Source organism: Solea solea, chromosome 20 (genome assembly GCF_958295425.1).
Source record: "Solea solea chromosome 20, fSolSol10.1, whole genome shotgun sequence".
In the NCBI taxonomy this organism is placed as follows: Eukaryota; Metazoa; Chordata; class Actinopteri; order Pleuronectiformes; family Soleidae; genus Solea; species Solea solea.
Window position 1 is genome coordinate 1692970 of NC_081153.1, and position 20033 is coordinate 1713002.

General features: G+C 41.3%; 1 protein-coding gene and 1 long non-coding RNA gene across 2 annotated transcripts in view; both read right to left on the minus strand.

Annotated features, from left to right (window-relative positions):
- Nucleotides 1-1889: 1889 nt before the first annotated feature.
- LOC131447686 (uncharacterized) lies at nucleotides 1890-2508 on the minus strand. Its single transcript, XR_009234069.1, has 2 exons — nucleotides 2424-2508; nucleotides 1890-2275 (listed from the first exon to the last, which is right to left on the minus strand). It is a non-coding gene; the product is annotated as an uncharacterized LOC131447686 (long non-coding RNA).
- Nucleotides 2509-10408: 7900 nt separating this feature from the next.
- LOC131447379 (voltage-dependent calcium channel gamma-7 subunit-like) overlaps nucleotides 10409-20033 on the minus strand; it is a 36834-nt gene continuing 27209 nt past the window's right edge. Inside the window, exons 3-6 of the mRNA XM_058619123.1 lie at nucleotides 18075-18161; nucleotides 17456-17596; nucleotides 15625-15770; nucleotides 10409-14335 (exon numbers count right to left, since the gene is read on the minus strand). Coding sequence (XP_058475106.1) covers nucleotides 13793-14335; nucleotides 15625-15770; nucleotides 17456-17596; nucleotides 18075-18161 — 917 coding nt within the window. The 3' untranslated portion in view covers nucleotides 10409-13792. The remainder of the gene's footprint in view (nucleotides 14336-15624; nucleotides 15771-17455; nucleotides 17597-18074; nucleotides 18162-20033) is intronic.

Here is a 20033-nt window from a genome sequence, read left to right on the forward strand (position 1 = left end):
TGGATTCCAAAGTCTGTGCTTGTGTGTGTGTGTGTGTGTGTGTGTTGGACTATAGATATGGATGTAACAGCTGAGAGAGGATTTTACTGAGATGAAAAAAACGCAGTAAAGACACACACACACACACACACGCGCACACAGACGTACAGTGTGTGATACATAAGGACAAACAGAGAGTCAGGGCTTCATTATCGTCAGTGTCTCTAACGTCTTACTCCCCCTGGTGGTGTGACGTATTCATCGCACGTTTATTGTGTTTCAAACGTACAAAACAGATGTTAAACAAAATAAAAACACGCTGTAATGCATTAGAAAGCGACGCAGCGTGTTTTAAAACTGTGACACAGCATTTTTTACAGTGTGATGCGGCACGTTTTGAAAGTGTGACACAGCATTTTTTACAGTGTGATGCAGCACGTTTTGAAAGTGTGACACAGCATTTTTTACAGTGTGATGCAGCATGTTTTGAAAGTGTGACACAGCATTTTTACAGTGTGATGCAGCATGTTTTGAAAGTGTGACACAGCATTTTTACAGTGTGATGCAGCATGTTTTAAAAGTGTGACACAGCATTTTTTACAGTGTGATGCAGCATGTTTTGAAAGTGTGACACAGCATTTTTTACAGTGTGATGCAGCATGTTTTGAAAGTGACACAGCATTTTTTACAGTGTGATGCAGCATGTTTAAAAGCTGTGAAAACTGTCGTTATTACTTATTTAATCCGTGAATATGTTTTGTTGCATCAGCTTTTAAATGAGACCTCTGAAGTGACTGTTAGCAATGCTAATGTTAGCGTCACTCAGCTAACACTGCTAAGTGCTAACCTGAGATGGAGCCTGTGCTGACGTTCAGATGAGTAAACCAGTTTCACTGTGATTGAACAGATGAATCAGTAACATCATGATTCTGCTGCTGTGACATCATCACTGAACACAGAAATCATGATGAATTAAACTCACACGCTGGGTTGTTGTTTTTTTTATGGCAGCTGAACGTGTGCGACACTTCCTCCCACAGAGAACGAGTCTGTGCCAGTGAAAGGTTCCTACTTGACAAAAAGTCCCACAGGAACAGAAACGAGTGGGAAGTCTGCTCACGTAACATCTCTGTGTTTCCTCTGTCACAGAATAATCCTCAACGTGTCATTTTTAAATTAAACAACAGCAACTAAAACTATTTTAATCACATGATTTTAATCACTAGGGTTCTGGAATGTTCTGTTTCTACAGCAGAGCCGAAATTGTCATTTTCTGACTTTATTCTCATCAGATTACGACTTTATTCTCAAAAAATTACGATTTTAGTCTCATCAGATTACGAATTTATTCTCATAAAATTATGACTTTATTCTCATCAGATTATGACTTTATTCTCATAAAATTACGACTTTATTCTCATCAGATTACGACTTTATTCTCATCAGATTACGACTTTATCTTTCCTTTTCAGTTTGGCCATAATAACTCGGTTGTATATTTCAGTTTCAATCAGCAGCAAACCTTGTTGTTGTTGTTGTTGTTGTTGTGAGCTCAGACCTGGGGGGTTTTCCAGAAAGCGGGTTATGTGAGAACTCTGAGTTTGTTAACCCTGAGATGAGGGAAACTCTGAGTTATCCGTTCCAGAAAGAGAGGTAACTTAAACTCTGGGTCTGTTACTGCGGTAACTTACTCTGTGAACATAACCTGCTCGCTGGCAGGTTTACTATAAGAAACCCAGAGTTTCTACCCGTCTCCTCCCACACGAAGAAAGCAGTTAGACACGGATTGCCCATTCATTAGAAATCCAATCGACATCGAAGCCGTATTGATTAGAAATGCATTACGTCGTGAGAGAATCTTCCGACCCAGATTAGACGTTTTGATAAAAAATAAAAGACAAATTCACATGTGATTTGGTTCTTCTTTATTCTCTAAAAGTACAAAAGCAACAGTCAGGATTTGTAATATAGTTCCAACTATTAACATATTTCACATATTCACCTGTTTCACCATGACAATGCACCCACCTCAACTGGCGTTCAAGTAATAGAATTTCCAAGTCTGTTTTTCTGATTTGCCGGTCCAGGTACACCATTTCTTTCTCGGTTTTTTGAATGGTTTTCATTAGGTGCACCCTGTACAACTCTTTTACCGGCAACTCGGAAACATATGGACGACATTTAATTCCTGCAGTTCTACATACAGATTTAACATGGTATTGACTGAAAATCTCACTGTGTCAAGCTGTGCTCTAGAAGTTGATGGACCCTCCTCTTGGTGATGCCCAGCCATGTTCTGTGGAAGGACAAGAATGTGCTAGTTTGTCCATTATCTATGCTCATCACTTCAGTGTACATGTCAAACTCCAAATTCCACTCAAGAATGTAAATGAATATGAATGGGTAGAGCAGTGCCACTAGCTATACATAATATTAAGACACACTTCAGTAGGCCCCTCCGGATCTCTCCCTGTGGCAGCAGACAGCGTTTCCTCATCATCATCATCATCCTCCTCCTCCTCCTCCTCCACCTCCACCACCTCTGTCAGAGGTTTTTCGGGCCTCTGCCTTCTTTCTGTTGGCTGAGCAGAACTCAATGTTTGCAATCTGAATTAATATTTACGTTACGTTTAATAGCCTAAGTCAATTAAAAATAAAAAAATCAATCAAAGTGAGGTGCAATCATAGCCTAGCAAAATATGCCTTACCTTTTTGAATGATGTTTTTATGTTTCATTTTTAGCTGCTTCCAAGTCCTCCTTTCTCCTGTTGGATTGCACCTAAATGAAAAACTCAGATTTCATTCCTACTTATATTCATAACTATAGACTATGCTACGATCTTACGGTTAAATGTTACGTCAATGAAATAGTACATTCAAACTTACGCGTTGACTCGGGCAGCAATTTTTCTCCCATGCGGTCTCTCTCTCCTTCGCTGCTGCAGCTGTGTTGCATTCGCGGCGAAATATGTGCTCATATTCTCCGTAGCCCAGCAAAAGGATCTCCAACTCCTTCGCACTGAAATATGTTGATCTTTTTTTTTTTCTCGGTTGTCATGGTGACTCGTGGTATCGGGGCTCCATTGATGATGGCTTTTTATAGTGGTTGTGCACGCGCACCTCGAGGTTAACATACTCAGAGTTGATTGAACTAACTCAGATCAGCTGTTCTGGAACCGGATATTCAGAGTTTCCCGACTCAGAGTAAGTCAACTCAGAGTTCAGGGATAGACTCAGAGTTTGTTGAACCTGCTTTCTGGAATACCCCTCTGGGGGGTATTCCATCAACGTAGCTAAGAATTGCCAGACTTAGGTGTAAGCTTGAAGCTTGACTAAGCTCCACCTCCCAATCTAGCTCCAAGTCGTTCCATCAAGTGAAATCAGCTGGCTCCACCTGACGCTTAGTCAAGCCTCACCTGTTAAGCCTCAACTTGTGCACGCCCACAGGGAAAATAATAAAACCATTTTTGTCGAGCGCGGAAACTGTGAAAAATGCCGAAAAGCAAGGGAAACGAGCGTGCAGAGATGTTCTCCGCAGCGGAGCAAACCCTCCTCATGGAGGTATATGAGGATTACAGCCACATAATCCGAAAGAAGGGCAATACCGCGGCAACCAATAAAGCGAGGAATGTGGCGTGGCAGAATATTGCCGACAGGCTGAATGCGTAAGTGACAAAGAAAATGAAGTATTTCAGCATCATCATGTTATATAAATCCTCCATCAAAGGGACAAAATATATGTAGACAATAATCTACCAATTGATTTCTTGATGGTTTTTGTTTTAAACTAATCAATTATGTGGACCTATTAATGCAACCAAAGCCCTAAAATGAAAAGGAAAATCCCCAAAGAACAAAAAGACAGCCCTAATAAGTAACATTCATATGAACATAATTAAAATAGCATTATTGTTTCACTGCAATTTATGTGAAATTCTCCATATTTAATCATTTGGCAGCCCTAGTAGTAATGTTAGAAAGGGATATTTATCACATTTATCAACTGGTTGTTATGCAAATCGATGGGATAGCTTTCATTTATTTCCTGCATGGCCAATTGTATAGAATTGATATCATTTTCATTTAAGCCTGTCATTTTTACATGCTGTATTTGTGCTACTTCTGTATTTTGTCCCAGATGCTATATGTTGAATTGTTGTATTTTCATTTTATTTTATGTAAAGCACTTTGAATCACCTTGTGCTAAAATGTGCTATATAAAGTAGCCTTGCCTACATTTTTGATAATAATAGGCTACATTTAATCAAAGTATTTTACATGACTCATCACATTTATCATACAATTTATGGTAGATTATTACATGAAGAAATGCAATGTTGGTTATCATTTTATAGGAAATAATCATATGACAAATCTATTGATTGTAAAAAAGTTATTATTTATCTAGAATCATTTTAGCAAATCAAGCAATTCAATGGAGACGAGGACCCCCATTACAGTAAGTGAATGCAGTTGACAGCAAATCAATCATCTATCTCCTATCAATCGGAGGCCCTAACCCTTGTTACATCAAATGAATAATTAAATTTCCTTTTATTATATTTTTTTGCTAATTAGTTTCATTTTGTATTTATTTGTGTCTTATTTTTTATTATATTTTATTTTGGTGATAATGTTCTTTAATGTACTTCATCATCATCATCATCATCATCATCATCCTCCGCTTATCCGGGGCCGGGTCGCGGGGGCAGCAGTTTCATCAAGGGACCCCAAACTTCCTTTTCCTGAGCCGCATTGACCAGCTCCGACTGAGGGATCCCGAGGCGTTCCCAGGCCAGAGTGGAGATGTAATCTCTCCACCTTGTCCTAGGTCTACCCCGAGGCCTCCTCCCAGCTGGATGTGCCTGATATACCTCCCTCGGGAGGCGCCCAGGAGGCATCCTCACCAGATGCCCGAACCACCTCAACTGGCTCCTTTCAACGTGAAGGAGCAGCGGTTCTACTCCGAGCTCCCCCCGGATGACCGAGGGAAAAGCCAGCCACTCTCCTGAGGAATCCCATTTCGGCCGCTTGTACCCACAATCTCGTTCTTTCGGTCATGACCCAACCTTCATGACCATAGGTGAGCATAGGAACGAAGAATGACCGGTAGATCGAGAGCTTGGCCTTCCGGCTCAGCTCCCTTTTCGTCACAACCGTGCGGTAAAGTGAATGCAGTACCGCACCAGCCGCTCCGATTCTCCGGCTCCCTCGTCCCCTCACTCGTAAACAAGACCCGGAGATACTTGAACTCCTTCACCTGGGGCAAGGAGTCATTCCCTACCCGGAGAAGGCAATCCACCGGTTTCCTGCTAAGAGCCATGGCCTCAGACTTAGAGGTGCTGATCCTCATCCTGACCACTTCACACTCGGCCACGAACCGATCCAGTGAGCGCTGAAGGTCGCAGGCCGACGAAGCCATGAGGACCACATCTGCAAAAAGCAGTGACGTGATCTCAAGCCCGCCAAACCACAACCCCTCTCCCCCATGACTACGCCTCGATATCCTGTCCATGAAAATCACAAACAGGATTGGTGATAAAGCGCAGCCCTGGCGAAGGCCAACACCCACAGGAAACAGGCCTGATTTAGTGCCGAGAACCCTGACACAGCTCATACTTTGGGCGTATAGGGATTGGATGGCCCTAAGTAGTGCCCCCCTCACCCCATACTCCCGCAGCACCTCCCACAGTATCTCCCTGGGAACCCGATCATACGCCTTCTCCAGGTCCACAAAACACATGTAGACCGGATGGGCGTACTCCCAGGCCCCCTCCAGGATCCTTGCAAGAGTAAAGAGCTGGTCCGTTGTTCCACGACCAGGACGGAATCCGCATTGTTCCTCTTGAATCCGAGGTTCGACTACCGGTCGAACCCTCCTTTCCAGTACCTTGGAGTAAACCTTACCAGGGAGGCTGAGAAGTGTGATGCCCCGGTAATTGGCACACACTCTGAGGACCCCCTTTTTGAAAAGGGGGGCCACCACCCCAGTTTGCCACTCCTTCGGCACTGACCCCGACCTCCACGCAATGTTGAAGAGACGTGTCATCCAAGACAGCCCCTCCACACCCAGAGCCTTCAGCATTTCTGGGCGGATCTCATCAACCCCTGGGGCCTTGCCACTGCGGAGTTGTTTAATCACCTCAGTGACCTCCCTCAGGGAGATTGACGATGATCCCCCATCAGCCTCCCTCTCTGCCTCCACCACAGAGGGTGCAGATGTCGGATTCAGGAGTTCCTCAAAGTGTTCCTTCCACCGTCCGGTTACCTCCTCAGTCGAGGTCAACAGTGTCCCATCCTTACTGTACACAGCTTGGATGGTCCCCCGCTTTCCCCTCCTGAGGCCCCGAATGGGTTTCCAGAAATGCCTTGGTGCCGACCGATAGTCCTTCTCCATGTCCTCTCCGAACTTCTCCCATACCCGCTGCTTTGCGTCTGCCACAGCAGAGGCTGCCGCCCTTCGGGCCTATCGATACCTTGCAACTGCCTCAGGAGTCCTCCGGGATAACATATCCCGGAAACACTCCTTCTTCAGTCGGACAGCTTCCCTGACCACCGGTGTCCACCACGATGTTCGAGGGTTACCGCCCCTTGAGGCACCTAAAGCCCTGGAGCCACAGCTCTCCACTACAGCTTTCACAATAGAGTCTTTGAACACTGCCCATTCAGGTTCAATGTCCCCAGCCTCCACAGGGATACAGGAAAAGCTCCGCCGGAGGTGAGAGTTGAAGGCCTCTCGGACAGGGGCATCCTCCAGACGTTCCCAGTTCATCCGCACTACACGTTTGGGTTTACCAGGTCTATCCAGAGTCCTCCCCCATCCTCTGACCCAACTCACCACCAGATGGTGATCAGTTGACAGCTCTGCCCCTCTCTTCACCCGAGTGTCCAGAACATGCGGCCTTAGATCAGATGAAACGATCACAAAATCGATCATCGACCTTCGGCCAAGGACACTCTGGTACCAAGTACACTTATGAGCGTCCTTATGCTCGAACATGGTGTTTGTTATGGATAGTCCATGACTTGCACAGAAATCCAATAACAAACGACCACTCTGATTTAGATCAGGTAGGCCGTTCTTCCCAATCACGCCTCTCCAGGTTTCCCCATCGCTGCCCACGTGTGCGTTGAAATCTCCCAGCAGAACTATGGAGTCCCCCGACGGAGCCCCTTGCAGGACTCCATCTAGGGCCTCCAAGAAGGCCGGGTACTCCGAGCTGCTGTTTAGTGCATAAGCACAAACGGCAGTCAGGGCTTTCCCCCCCGCAACCCTAAGGCGCAGAGAGGCGACCCTCTCGTCTACCGGGGTAAACTCCAACACAGCGGCGCTCAGCCGGGGGCTTGTGAGTATCCCCACACCCGCCCGGCGCCTTACACCCTGGGCAACTCCAGAGAAGAATAACTTCCAACCCCTATCCAGGAGTGTGGTTCCAGAGCCAAGGCTGTGCGTGGAGGTAAGCCCCACCAGATCTAATTGGTAGCGCTCCATCTCCCGCACAAGCTCCGGCTCTTTCCCCCACAGCGAGGTGACGTTCCATGTCCCCAGAACCAGCTTCTGCCGCCCAGGTCCAGTACGTCGAGATCCCCGACCTTCACTGCCACCCATGTGACAGCGCACCCGACCCCAGTCGATCTCCCTGCAGGTGGTGGGTCCACAGGAGGACGATGAAGAGGCCACGGGACTTGTTCGGGCTGTGCCCGGCCGGGCCCCGTGGTAGACCCAGCCACCAGGCGTTCGCTCACGGGCCCTCCGTCTGGGCCTGGCTCCAGGCGGGGGCCCCGGGCTTCCTCCGGGCAGGGTCACTCTCTTCCTCTGTTGTTTTTTCATGAGGTCTTTGAACCATTCCTAGTCAGGCCCCTCCCCTGAGACCAATTTGCCTTGGGAGACCCTACCAGGAGCACTAGGCTCCAGACAACACAGCTCTCAGAATCACAGGGGCACTCAAACCTCTCCCCCACGGTAAGGTGATGGTTCCCGGAGAGGTCTTTAATGTACTTGTAGATAATATATAATTGTTAGTATAAATAATTTCTTTAATACATATTATTATATATTTTATGTTTTACATATTATTTTATCATTCCATGACAGTTGTGTGTCTCTGTTTCTGTCTATTGGACATTCTTTGATCATAGATGGTGCTAAGCTTCACTTTTAGCCTGCTACAGACCAGGTTTGCCCGGCAGCATAAGTTACCATGGTTACTTGGCTAGCATTCACATTAGCCACCTTGGTGGAACAGGGTTGAGGCTCAGATTGATGGAACGGAAACCTGAGCCACAGTTATGGCTTAGCCATGGTTGAGGCTTAGCCAGAGTCATAGTTTCCATGGTTACTGAGTTGGGGCTAATCTCAGCCTCTTTGATGGAACCAAACTCTCACTCATATTAGCCAGACTTGGCCATTTAAGCTTGGCTTTGCCTTTAGCTTGCTTGATGGAATACCCCCCTGGGGCCCGTTTCTGAAAGCAGGTTTAGTGAAAACTCTGAGTAAGTTAACCCTGAGATGAGGGAAACTCTGGTTTCATGTATCAGAGCACATTCCCCTACCAAATGAATGACGGACGCTTGCGCGTGCCTCAGAGCGAGGACTTGTGGCGTGTTTCCACCGGCTCTACTCGCCTCGGCACGGCACGACACGGTTTAGGTTACAGCTCCACTACAAAAACACTACAAAGTCAACTCAACACATCCATGATTACAAGTCTGTACGTCTGCGTGTCTTAAATCAGCACATAGGAAATCCAACCTCCACACACACACACACACACACCTGAATCAATCAAAAAACAATATTTTGCCAATATTATATGATTATATGACATAAGCATGAACAGATATATGATGTTCATTCTGGTGACAGTGTGTCAGGAGAACGTTTCCCGCAGCACGATGTGGAATAAACACACACACACACACACACACACACACACAGGGGAGGAAAGTTCAAGGACAAATCAGCTGTGTTGTGCATCATAAACACATGAATACAGAGCAGCTGAACATGATGGGATGGTGCTGTGTTTTGTGCCTTTAAATAATCCACACGTGTCACATGTGTGTTAAAATATATCTGTAATGATGATCAGTGAACTGTTAAAGTGATCGATCAGGTGTTTGTTTGAGGTTCAGTTAGTTCACTCTCACACACCAAACCTCACAGAGAAAATCAGTGACTTTAACATCACACACACACACACACACACACTTTATTTTGTATAATTCAGCTTTTAAAAACCTTTGTTCAGATTTAAATTGTTCAGATTAACTTCAGTGTCACTGAAGTTAATCTAAATGAAGGATTTTAAAGGCTGAATTTGAACTTAGGGATGGAGGCAGCAGTGGATCAACAATCCTGTGTGTGTGTGTGTGTGTATGTGTGTGATGTTAAAATCACTGATGTTCTCTATGGGCTTGTGAGTGTTTTACAAACGTCACTTTCCTGTTGGAAAAGTCTGTGTAAGAGTGAGATAAAGACGTGAACGTGTTCTTAAAGAGCTGGTGTTTCTTCCCTCAGACTCAGGTCAGATGAACAAAGAGTTTTACGAGCGACTCTCAAACTTCAGAACGAGAGCTGTGAGAGTTTTTCAGAAATCACAGAAGGGAAATAAAAAAATTAAAATTGGACCTGAGAGATAAATCACTGACAGCTGACTTTGCTCTTCCAAGGCCCCTGATTACCCACAATGCACCCACACAGGTGAGCTGCTCTGAGCTCGTGTGTCTGTGTGTGTCTCTCTCACACACACACACACACACCTGAGGCAACTTTGAAAATAAACACAAACACAATTTCACTTTATTACAAACCAGCAGAGGAGAGAAAATAAATAATAATATTACCTTTAAATAACATTTGCAAAGACTCATTTTGTGTTTTAAATTGTTTTAAAGGTTTAGGGTCAAACAATATTATTATAATATCTGTGAAGAGTCCTTTTTATTAAAGTATTTATGTTTTAAAAGTGGTTCATGTGCATAAGGGGCAACAAAAAAATGAAATAAAGTTTTAAATGTTATAGAACTGTATAGATTAGCATCATCATTCCATGATACTAACAAACAACATTAAGAAGTAATGCAGGATAAAATGCAATTATCATGCAACTAATACATTAGAATTCCTCAACAAAAATTAGCTTTAATGTAGTTTTAAAACACATTTGTGGTTTGGTTTTAAAGCTTAAAGCTCAGTTACTTAAATCATCTCATGAAACCTATATCTTTCACTTCAGAGGCTTAAAACAAGACTTTAATGACTTTTAATGACTTCATAAGTAATAAGTCGATCAAATCCATTTTTCCCCCAAAATATAAACGTATCACATTGTAAAAAGGGGATTTAATTGATAAAAGTGGTAAAATTCACTCATTTAAACTCAATAAATGTGTAAAAACCGACAGGAAACGTGTTTGTTCGTTTGTAAGCAGGCAAAAAGCTTTATTGATATGAAACAAAACTGCTGCAGATTAAAAACCTCACTCCTGTGATAATCTGTAAATAAAATCTTCTCTATCATGTAAACCAGCGTTGTTTTTTTACAGAATTATGTGAATATTTACACAAAAAAAAAACCACAAAATCTCCGTCTTCACTGCTGTGACGTCGACGTCGTTGTTGTCGTTGTTTCTCGGCTACATGAGAGTGAGCGCCGTGAATGAATAAACGCTCGGCTTTGGCAAATAAATAAATAAATAAAAATCTTATCTAATAAATAAAAAAATTGCAGACATTCATAAAAAGTCACTCTGCTACACACTGTTTCACCACCAGGGGAAAACAGATCCGAAAATAGCTACAAACGGTGCCCTCTGCTGGGCGTTTAATAAACAAAGAAACATTTCAATTTGTCGTTGTTTTTCGACCAAACTTCAGTCAAATTGGTGTTTTTTTCTTTTGTGCAAATTCAATAAAAATAATTTGGGATTATTTTTCTTGTTTGTCTTTAAAAGAGAAACAATTCTGGATGTAAAACAAAAAGGAAATTATTTGAAATCTTTTCCCCTCTCAGTGAGTGGTTGCTCATTAATCCTGATTAATCCTGATTACATGAATAACAGATTAAAACAGGCAGTAAATTCATTTGTCTATTACAGAAAACTCTGTGTCTATTTCTTATATATATATATATATATATATATATATATAAACATACATATATATATATACATATATATATACATATATATATATAAATCAGGAAGATAGTGATTGTAGTTTCACATCAGTCTGTTCAGAAAAGGAAGCACCAGTCGTTTAAATCATCACTTTATATTTAAGATTGAAATCTGAGTCAAAACTGATCAGAAATAAAAAAAAGTTGAGATGTAAAAACATCAATATTTTGATCTTTTTTGAAGTGAATTGAGTCAAAGTGACTTCATCTCTCATGTGAGCTTCTATTATTATTATTATTGTTGTTGTTGTTATTATTATTAATATGTACACACACACACACCTCACATCCATGGCATGTCGTTATTATTAGATTTCTGCAAACGTGACATTGTTTACGTACTCCAGGATCAAAATGGCCGCCTTCCTGTTGCGTTGAGGCCATGGTTACTGACGACTTTTTCATCCGTCTTGGTCTTTAACATCTTTCCATCATGTTTAGGCAAATTCGGTGGAACTCAATTTTGTCTCTGTTTTCACCTTAGTGGGGCACTATAGAGCCCTTGAGCAATGCACAGGTCCGGGACCAATGCCAATATCATATTTTCACCAGACCTGACCTCCATGCCAAGTTTCAAGAGTTTTGTTTGTGGCTCGGGCCCTAATTAATTATTTTATTAAACACATATTTTTTTGTTATTTGTTCTGTTAAATTAGAAAATTGTATGTGTGTAAAATGTTCACAACACCATGGGTGAGCCGGATTTACTATAATTTATGTTTGTGTTACATGACATTGTGTCGATTAAACTTAATTAACTTCAGTTTGAAACTTTATGCGACGCAAAAATCTTTCATTTAACTTCGTAGAAACATTTATATGAAATTGTGTTACATTAACTTCTTAAACTTAGTTTTTTTATTACCTAATTTTTTTTAATTAACTTAATTATCTGTAGTTTGATGAAAGTGTGTTGATTAAACCAGTTCAGTGTGAAAAAAATAGGTTTCAAAACTGCTAAATTAATAAAAATGTTTTGGTCCATTTTACTTATTAAACTTATTTCCAATTTAACTTCAGTTTAACTTAATCCTTTGTGCGTTAAAACGTTTTTAAAATTAAACCTGTTTTGTGTGAGAGAAAAATATTAAATTTACATTTAACTGTATTGTTATATGAAATTGTGTTGATTAAACTGGTTTGGTTATTAAATATAACTTTAGTTTCACATAATCATTTGTGTGTTAACAGGATTTTGGAATTTGTGTTGATTTAACTTATTAATTCTACTTTTTACTTTTTATTTTATCAGAACTTAGGATAAGATTGTGATGTTTATGAAACTGTTAATTTGACTTGTTTACTTAATATTTAATTGTTAATTTATGTTAAATAGTTACCTTTAAAAATGAGGTTAGATTTAAATACATTTGGGATCATTTAAGTTTTTATTTTTTGTTTTTGAATTCACTTTGTGTGTTTTTATGAAATATATTTATTGTTAAATTGAATGAATTAATTTTTGTGCTTTAACAGTTCAGACATAACTCATTTTGAAATTTCATATTCTTTAAGTTAACTTGAATGAATTTAATTTGTTTATCAATAATTGTAGTACATTTCTTTCTTAATTCAACCATTATGTTTTTATCAGTGTACCGACAGCATTTTCGATAATGATGCCTCAAATACTTAACAATAATTTGTTGAATTCAATCATTATTAAATGTTGTTGTTTTGTTTAGATTTGTTCACTCATTCATGTTCAGGGTTTACAGAAAAGTAGAATAACAACAATTCTTTTCTTCCTGGATTTTCCCGCACTCCGTTTTTGTCACGTTGCAAAAACTCATCAAATCTTTGAGAGAATTTTCTCAGAATGTGCTTAAAATAAAAAAGTCAAACATTCATCCTGAGGCTTTTTTAAAAAAAAAACCCACGTCTAAATCATCTAAAACCTACGTATGCTAATATTTACACCTCATGATAAAATGTACAGGATTTCGTTTTCTTCACGTGTGAGTTTGGCAACAACGTACAAGAGAAAGAGAAGAAGAAGAAGAATTTCTGTACAGTTTGAATATAAATAAATCTCTATATGTGATAAAGACTTTACTGTGACTTTGTACATTAAAGTGTTTGTGATCACGGTTCAAAGAAAAACGTGGAAAACTAAAATTATGTTATAATTTTGTTAACTTTAGTTTTACTTAAATTTAAATGACTTCATATGATTCAAAACAAAATTCCAAGTAATAATTGAACAAAACTAATGTTTTCAAACTAAATACATGAATGAAAAAATTCATTTTTAAAATAATAATCGAATTTATTCTAATTATTACCATATTAAAGTACTCATGTACAAACTGTTACATGAGTGTAAAGTCTTTAATCAATGTAAGTCTGTGTCTTTGTACACTGTAAAACTACTGTTTGTAAGATTGGGGGCAAATTTGCCTGTGAATCATGACCCTGATGAAGATGATGATGAAGACGAATGGAAAGAAAAAAGCTTTTGTTGCTACTAACGCCCTAACACCTCCTCTCCTCCCCCATTCCTCGCCTCGTAAAGTTTGGTTTCTGCAGTGACTCCGCCCACATGCCTCCCCGCCCTCTTCTCTCCTCCCCTATTAACGAGGGTAAAGTTGTGTGTGTTTGCTGTGATAATCTTAAGCCCCGCCCCCTCCCTCCTAGCATGGCGAGGCGCTCATCCTCATGTGTGCGTGATATCGCGGAGGAGGGACAGCGGCGGGTGGCGCCCCCATCGGCACGGACTGAGACGGCGGACCGCTCGGGTGTGGGTGTGGCTGTGGCTGAGGGTGGGCGTGTGCGTGTGCGTGCGACCTTGGTAAAGTGGAGGTGGCGACCGAGTGAAGTGGGTGTGGGTAGGAGGAGGTTGAAGAGGACGACGCCGGCTGCAGCTGGTAACTCGCCGCGGACGATGGCACTGAGGAGGAGGGCGTCGGCTGCGAGCTGCCGCCACCCCTGCCACCACCACCCTTGGGTGGAGCCTGTGAGGGCGGAGTCTGGTTGAGCTGGATGGAGATGTCAGAGGAGACGTCAGAGGGACTGCGGCCGCGCTGAGGAGGAGGCCACGAGTCCGGGTGCAGGAACTGACCGCTGTAGTCGCTGCAGTCAGACATGCGGGGGCGATAGAGAGCGGGGTGTGGCCTGTAAAGCTCCTCCTCCGCGTAACGCTTCATGAAGAGGTAGACGGACATCACTCCTGCCCCCTGTGGTCACAAGGAGAAACAGTTCACCTGTTACAGCTTTAACATACGGAAGAGAAGAAGAGACACAAGAGAAAATACAACAGCAGCCCTAACCCTAACCCCATATTAACCCTAACTGATGTGTTTTTTATTTACACATGAATTATTGTTTTCATTTTTAAAACATATCAGTGAAAGAAAGAGGAGATGAGGAAAACAAGAAGGAAAAGAACTGAGAGGAGAGGAAGAACAATTAAGAAGAGAAGAGAAGGAAGGAAGGAAGGAAATGGAAAAGATGTGCAGCGCATGGCCAAGTGGAAAGGGAACCGCTTGTAACCGGAGGGTCGCTGGTTCGAATCCCCACCAGGTCAAAAAGGGCTGGGGTGCCCCTGAGCAAGGTACTCAACCCCCATTGCTCCCTGGGCGCCGTGCAGTGTGGCTGCTCACTGCTCCTAATTCTAGGATGGGTTAAATGCAGAGAAAGAATTAAGAGGGATTAATAAAATATGAAAAACAAAGATAGAAAAGAGGAGGAAGATGTCAGGAGGAGGACAAGAGAACAAGGAGGTGAAGATAAAAAAGAAGAGGAGACGAGACTAAAGTGGAGGACAGAGAGAAAAGACAGGAGGAATATTGTGCTGCAGATGAAGCTGCAGTGACAGAAGTGCTGCCCTCTAGTGTTCAAGATATTAACATGTATGAATATTGATGTGTGTGTGTGTGTGTGTGTGTGTGTTTCATCAGTGACGCAGTAAATGTTAAGTGTCGATAAAGATTTGCATAAAACACACACATACACACAGATTAGTGTTTATGACCTTAACTTTACCTTAACATTAACCATTACAACCAAATATCTGGACCCTTAACCTAAACCTTAACCTGGCTTTCAAAAAGACCCTTAATATTTAAAAGCCTATCTTTGTGAGGACATTTTGTCTGGACAACTTTAAAGTGCTTTTTCAGGCTTAAGACCTGGTTTAAGAGTTAAGGTAAGTGTAAGGGTCCAGAGAATACATCCTATTAATGATGTGTCCTCACTAAGCTCTAAAAACAGGTTTGTGTGTGTCTGTGCGCGTGTGTGTGTGTGTGTGTGTGTGTGTGTGTGTGTGTGTGTGTGTATCACTCCTGGAGTGGGGACGTAATCCTGACAACACACTGAGACATGTATGGTTAGGATGAGTTTACGCTTAGTTTACGCTTAGGTTAGTAGTAGTTAGGGTTAAGGTTTGTGTGTGTGTGTGTGTGTGTGTGTGCGCGTGTGCGTGTGTGCGTGCGTGTGTGTGCGTGTGTGTGCGTGTGTGCGTGACCTCTTTGAGCAGGAAGGACGAGGCAGCGAAGGCGAACGACCAGCCGTAATGATAGTGAAAGAACTGTTCTGGTTCTCTGGGTCGATTCATCACCTCGTCGTTGATGCTGGAAATGTACAAGACCAGACCCACAACCAGACTGAGACCTGTGGACACACACACACACACACACACACACAGTAAGTTCACAGACAGACTTTTCCAGCAGGAAACTGAAGTCTGTAAACCACTCACTCTCCCACACCAAAGTCCATAGACAAAATCAGTGATTTTAGCTCACAGGGACACAGGGGCTGCTGTGTACTGCTGCCTCGTGTGGTCACTTTGTGTCACTTTATCTTCCATTCGGTAAAAGTAAATGAAGGATTTCAAAAGCCGAAGTGATAAAATAAGACATTAGAACTTAGTGATGGAGGCAGCAGTGGATCAACAACATGTTCAAATCCCTGGTTCTCTCTCTATGGGCTTTGGTGTGGGAGACTTTTGTATTCAGTTTGCTTGTTTTATGAAATGATGTGGGGGATTTTCTTTGTTTGATTATTTCATGACGTAGATTACATAATGTTTCACTTCTCAAATGTTGATCAAAGTGAAAAATCAATCTTCTTCTTGTGTGTTCAGGGGTCGTCACAGTGAATCCTCTGCTGCCCAAAAGTGAAAAATCAATAATACACTAAACATATTTCTGACGCTGTGAACCTGGTGTCTTTCTTTTTAAACATTTTTAAACATATTTAAACATATTTAAACATATTTAAAACATAGGTAGAGATGCCATGTTTTGGTTAATTAACACAATAATAATAATAATAATGTAAATTTGGCATTTAACACAACATCAGTGGACACATGAATGATTTAAGGTTTTTTTTAAGGGTATAATAGTGCCTGTCTAATAAAGTGTCAAAATGGAAGGTTAGGCAGCCATTTTGTTTATGCTAATCAAAATTCAGCTTGGGAACAGGGTTCGTGAATTCAGCTTAACTTAATTAAGTCAAGTTCACACTTTTTATTACAAAACGCTCGAGCTGCAGCTTCCGCTCCAGAAATGTGAAAAAACAAGTATAAATGTGTTTTATTGTCGGTTAGGATTAAACATTCTTTAGATCTTTACACACACACACACACACAATCATCATCATCATCATCATCATCATCATCATCAGCAGCAGCAGCAGCAGCAGCAGCAGTTCAGACGGAGACTCATCAAAGTCAGAGACGTGTCTGTCTTCGTCCTCCGGGACAACAGACGGCAGCAGATCTGTCTGTGAGCTGCAGTCTCACTCATCACTGACGACTCGTGGAAATAAGTTCATTAAAGAAACAAAGGGTTAAACTGCTGCTGCTGTTTCCTTTACAGTCAGTAAATGTTTCATTTACTGAGGTTCATTTGGTAAAGACGAGAGAAAAGAAGAAAAGTGGAAAATAAATAACTGTAACTGTGTAACTCCCATGTTTGGCCATGAGATGGCAGTGTTGTGGCTCAGACTGAAGACTTTGAGCAGAGAGAAGAGGAAGAGGACACGCCTGTCTGTCAGTGACAAACAAACGTTTACTGTGATTTTCTGTGAGTCGTCATCATCCGTCATTTTCTCTCCTCAAACACTTTCTCAGGAGACGAGAAAATGAGAAAAGTTCAAAACTAAACTGAGAAATAAAGAAAGACATTCTTCTTGTTTAAACAAATATCCAAACATAAAGTAATTATTCTGTGTATTTTCACATTATTTCATCTTTAATATGATAACATCACAAAAGCATTTCATCCATTTAATTTAACCTAATTTACAAGCTACAATGTAACACAGAGAGTTTGAAAGGTGAACTTCACCTGACAGGATGAAGAAGATCCCGGAGACGAAGGCGAGGATGGTTCGCTGCGGCCGGATGTGTCCGATGTTACTGATGACGAAGGCGGTGAAGACGAAGAGCAGAGAGACCATGGGGAAGGGCGTGGCCGTACGCACCATTTCTGCGAGACACACAATGACTTCAGACACTTTACAGAACATGTTCACGTCTTGATCTCACTGTTACACAGACTTTTGAAGTTTGTAAACCACTCACTCTCCCACACCAAAGCCCACAGAGAAAACCAGTGATTTTAACATCACACACACAGGAGTTGATGATCCACTGCTGCCTCCATCACTAACTTCTAATGTCTTATTTTGTCAATTCTGCTTTTGAAAATCTTCGCTAACGTTTACATCAGTGACACACAGTGACCACACGAGGCAGCAGAGGACCAGCAGCTAAAATCACTGACTTTCTCTATGAGGTTTGGTGTGGGAGAGTGAGTGCTTTACAAACTGCAGTTTCCTGTTGGAAAAGTCTGTGTAACAGTGAGATAAAGACGTGATATCGTCTTTCTTGTGCATGTTCTCAGCAGCAGGGGGCGCCACCTCACGTGTCAGTGCGTGATGAAACCACTCTCAAACGTTACTCACTGAGGATGTTGGCTGTGTTTTCTGTTGTGATCTCTTTCTCTGGCTCAGTGAAATAATCAGACGCCACACATCTGCCCTTCTCTGGTCCTGAGGGAAGGAGAAGAGGAGGAGGAGGAGGAGTTAGTGGGAGAAGAGTGTGTGTGTGTGTGAATATTTGGGGAATATTTTAAGGAGAAACACTGCTGTACTTTGACCCTGTGAAGCTGACACACACACACGCACACGCACACACACACACACACACACACACAGGTCACGATGGTTTGGCTGCAGGGACGCGGCCATGTTTGTGTTTCCCTTGGTGTCTGACACCAGGCACAGAAGGTCAGTGTGTGTGTGTGTGTGTGTGTGTTCACAGACAATTTAATGTCCTTGAAAATGTGACATTTATTTGCCACACAATCACACACAATTACATCTGATGGTGGCGATGTGTGTTCAGGGTATTTGAAAGTATTTTTTAAGGGTTTTTCAGAAGCGAATTTCGCCGAACAAAATCGTGAAAAATCGCAAATTCCAGCGTTCTGCTTAGATTTACTGACATCGTAAGAGAATTCAGTTCAGCGCTGCAACCGACGGATATTTTCACAATGAATTAACCGATAAAACATATTTTAAATCCTCACCTTTTCCCCTTTAATTACAGCAAACAATTAGTATTTTAGATAGTTATATCTGTTTATATTAGTATTTCATGACTTAAAGCAATGAGTTATAAATCACATTATAATGTAATACAATTAAATAGTGTACATTTAATAATTAATTATTATTAATTAAAAGAATGACACAAATAATAATTGAACAATTCTGTTTAGAAATAACTTTAATAATAATCTAATAATTATTTTCTTTATTAATCGATCAGAATTTGAATCCATAAAATATCAGAATGTCTTGTTTTTGTTTCTAATGATGTCTTTGTTATTTGGAGCAAAGAAACCAGAGAATATTCACATTTAAGAAGCTGAGAAATCACTGAAAAACGTGTTTAAATTGTTACAAAAAAAAACACTCAAAGTGAGACAAAAGTTGATTATGAAAATTGTTGAGTGGATTAATCGTCAGTGGTGGGCACCCTGTGGGTTTGTAACCAGAAGACACTGGTTAAACGCCTCGGTGGGTTAAACTCAGTCAACAAAAAACTTCCTGCAATTACAAAGTTTGCACCTTTTTTCGCAAAATGCACAGCAAAGATTGAACAAATCTTGAAAATGCATGAATGCATGAATTAACAGCAGTTATGTGGGCGGAGCCTCACAGAGACTGAGTATTTGTGAGAGGTTTCAGTAGTATTTGTGAGAGGTTTCAATAGTATGTGTGAGAGGTTTCAGTAGTATTTGTGAGAGGTTTCAGTAGTATTTGTGAGAGGTTTCAGTAGTATGTTTGAGAGGTTTCAGTAGTATTTGTGAGAGGTTTCAGTAGTATTTGTGAGAGGTTTCAATAGTATATGTGAGAGGTTTCAGTCGTATTTGTGAGAGGTTTCAGTAGTATATGTGAGAGGTTTCACTAGTATATGTGAGAGGTTTCACTAGTATTTGTGAGAGGTTTCAGTAGTATTTGTGAGAGGTTTCAGTAGTATTTGTGAGAGGTTTCAATAGTATGTGTGAGAGGTTTCAGTAGTATATGTGAGAGGTCATATTTTCAGTAGTATGTGTGAGAGGTTTCAGTAGTATGTGTGAGAGGTTTCAATAGTATGTGTGAGAGGTTTCAGTAGTTTGTTTGAGAGGTTTCACTAGTATTTGTGAGGGTTTCAGTAGTATTTGCGAGAGGTTTCAGTAGTATGTGTGAGAGGTTTCAATAGTATGTGTGAGAGGTTTCAATAGTATGTGTGAGAGGTTTCAGTAGTATGTGTGAGAGGTTTCAATAGTATGTGTGAGAGGTTTCAGTAGTATGTGTGAGAGGTTTCAATAGTATGTGTGAGAGGTTTCAGTAGTATTTGTGAGAGGTTTCAATAGT